The sequence below is a fragment of the Olea europaea genome, unplaced genomic scaffold (assembly GCF_002742605.1).
Source record: "Olea europaea var. sylvestris unplaced genomic scaffold, O_europaea_v1 scaffold2101, whole genome shotgun sequence".
NCBI lineage: Eukaryota > Viridiplantae > Streptophyta > Magnoliopsida > Lamiales > Oleaceae > Olea > Olea europaea.
The window spans coordinates 124,365-126,676 of record NW_019238950.1 but is presented as its reverse complement, the minus strand read 5'-3'; the positions used below and the strand labels follow the sequence as shown (position 1 = coordinate 126,676).

The 2,312-nt window shown below is 39.7% G+C and overlaps 1 protein-coding gene across 1 annotated transcript in view; it reads right to left on the bottom strand.

Annotated features, from left to right (window-relative positions):
- Positions 1-2,306, bottom strand: part of LOC111380156 (ATPase GET3) — a 12,863-nt gene extending 10,557 nt beyond the window's left edge. Inside the window, exons 1-2 of the mRNA XM_023003640.1 lie at positions 1,908-2,306; positions 882-1,006 (exon numbers count right to left, since the gene is read on the bottom strand). Coding sequence (XP_022859408.1) covers positions 882-1,006; positions 1,908-2,168 — 386 coding nt within the window. The 5' untranslated portion in view covers positions 2,169-2,306. The remainder of the gene's footprint in view (positions 1-881; positions 1,007-1,907) is intronic.
- Between the last annotated feature and the right edge of the window lie 6 nt (positions 2,307-2,312).

Sequence of the window (2,312 nt, the reverse complement as noted above, 5' to 3'; positions counted from 1 at the left end):
TATTCCATGATTTTGTTCGAGCTAGTTGATGACGGAACCGATGCTCGAAATGGCCTCGAAGCATCACGAGAGACCCGGAAGGAGGATTTCAGCAGCGGCACGTGGCATGCGCCGCTGGGAAGGTGCATTCTCCATGCGCTTGTCCTACCGGCGTGGGATCGGCCTGCAGTGCCTGCCGGACAGGTGCGTGGAGTCGGGATGAGAAGTTGGAACTGAAATCCATTTTCTCCTTCGCTGGATCTGAGTGTCGTCCACTGCCTTCGTGAACAGCGTCCCCTGGATCCACCAACCCATCGCCGGTGAGTGCGTCGTCGTGTCTTCCATGTATCCGATCAACGGCGCTAAGGTTTCTGGCTGCCGTCGCCGCATGTGATGGAGGTTGGCTGCTATTTGGTGGCGCGAGGCCGGTGGGGTTAGGGTTGGGTATTGGAAGGGGTAATTTAGATTTGACGGGAGACGCCATTGTTGGTTTCCTCCTTAGTATAAATTCGCCTTACACGATTCAAGCTCAAAAGGTATACTAATACAATTACTCAAATATTTAAGTATTCAATGGCCCCAGGCTCAACTAAATCTTATTACTTCTTTGATATCGTTAACTAAGTGGAGTTTGGATCCACATAATTTTTAAGAAACCAGTCAAAGAACTGTTTATACACTGTTCTTTTTTAAAAACTACATTCTTGAAAGTAGAGTTTCTTGTCGAACAACATAATTCACTTTAAATGAAATGTCAGCAGACACAATAAACTAAAGTTGTTTTACTGAACGGGTTTTCAGATCTTGGCCCTTATATTTAAAATGGAGGGAGGAAAAACATTCATACATTGCAAAACTAATTTATGGATCATCTCGAAACAGTAATGACAAACAAAACTTACTTCAGCATTTCTGCAAAACTCATAGCTTCATCAATTCCAGGAATAGCATTTGCTAAGTCAGATAGAAACCCATCAGTATTATCTGAACCCAATGGGTCATCATTCTCCATATTAGGATCAACTTCCTGTTAGGCAGAATTGCAAATTTGCAATGAATAAAAACCAAAGATACAAGAATTTTGAAAATCCACAGGATAACAACAATATAATTTGATACACTACCAGAGATCCCTATAGTCCTTACAAATACAACTTGACTTTGAGTCAAATCCTAACCAGCAACTGTCAAAAAATTTCCACATGTCATCTATTTCGACTTCAGCAACTGTCAAAAAATTTCCACATGGTCATCTATTTCGACTTTGTTGTCCTCGTTCTTACTACACAAAATGACCTTCTGGATCTTAGTTCAACTTATTCTAAGACCCTTAACAAATCCAAGATTCCCATCCTTATAAATCCGAAGACACTATGTTCTTTAATTTATTTGTATTTGAACTTGAATAGTATAATAGTGATAATCCCATTAACACAAAATATAATACATATGAATATAACTAATGCACAAATATAAAAGCTCGTAGGGGAACCTTGATACCAGCTTATTGTCTTACAGAATTCCTGACCACCGCCACACTAGATATCACACAACTAACTATATTGCACACGTGTCCCTCATATTGTATATACATCAAATAAATTTTATTTCTCTCTATGCCAACCATCACCAATGCTTTGAATGTCAAAGGAATACAAAACCAAAAGTAAAAATATTTGAAGAAACGAAAAATTGAGGTTTAAAAGAGCAAAGAGAAACCTTGCATTTGTTCCAACTAAAATCTTGCACATTCCCTTAAAATTCATTAAATACCAAGGTTCAATCAAAATACCACAAATATCCCATCTTTCCATATCAAACCAACCAAAATTAATCCAAACAGTCTATAAATCAATAAAGAAACTCTCAAAGCCATTGAAAGAAACAAACAGTTCAAGAAGTTTAAAGGAAGACACTCGTACGCATACCATGGCGTACAAGTTGGGGAAGCCATTAACAAGTGTAGGAGTCTTGGTGAACCTCTGCTGGAACGCATCACTAAGATTGTGTGCGGGGTCCGTGGAGATGATAAGCACAGAGGGTCGCACCCGCGCTAGTAAAATTGCAAGAATGGAGCTGCACGTCGTCTTTCCCACGCCACCCTTGCCACCGACGAAAACCCACTTGAGCGTATCCTGATCCAGCACGTTCTGCACTGTGCCCTCAGGCAATTCCTGGTTCAAATCCATCAATAACAAGAACTGATATAACAATAACAAACAATATTACAGAACTCTGCTCAATAAATTCTTGTTTAGGTTTTCTTTGGAGAATTTATACGAACAGGTGGAGTGGGAATGAGGTTTTTATTCTTTTATCACAGTTTTCAGTTG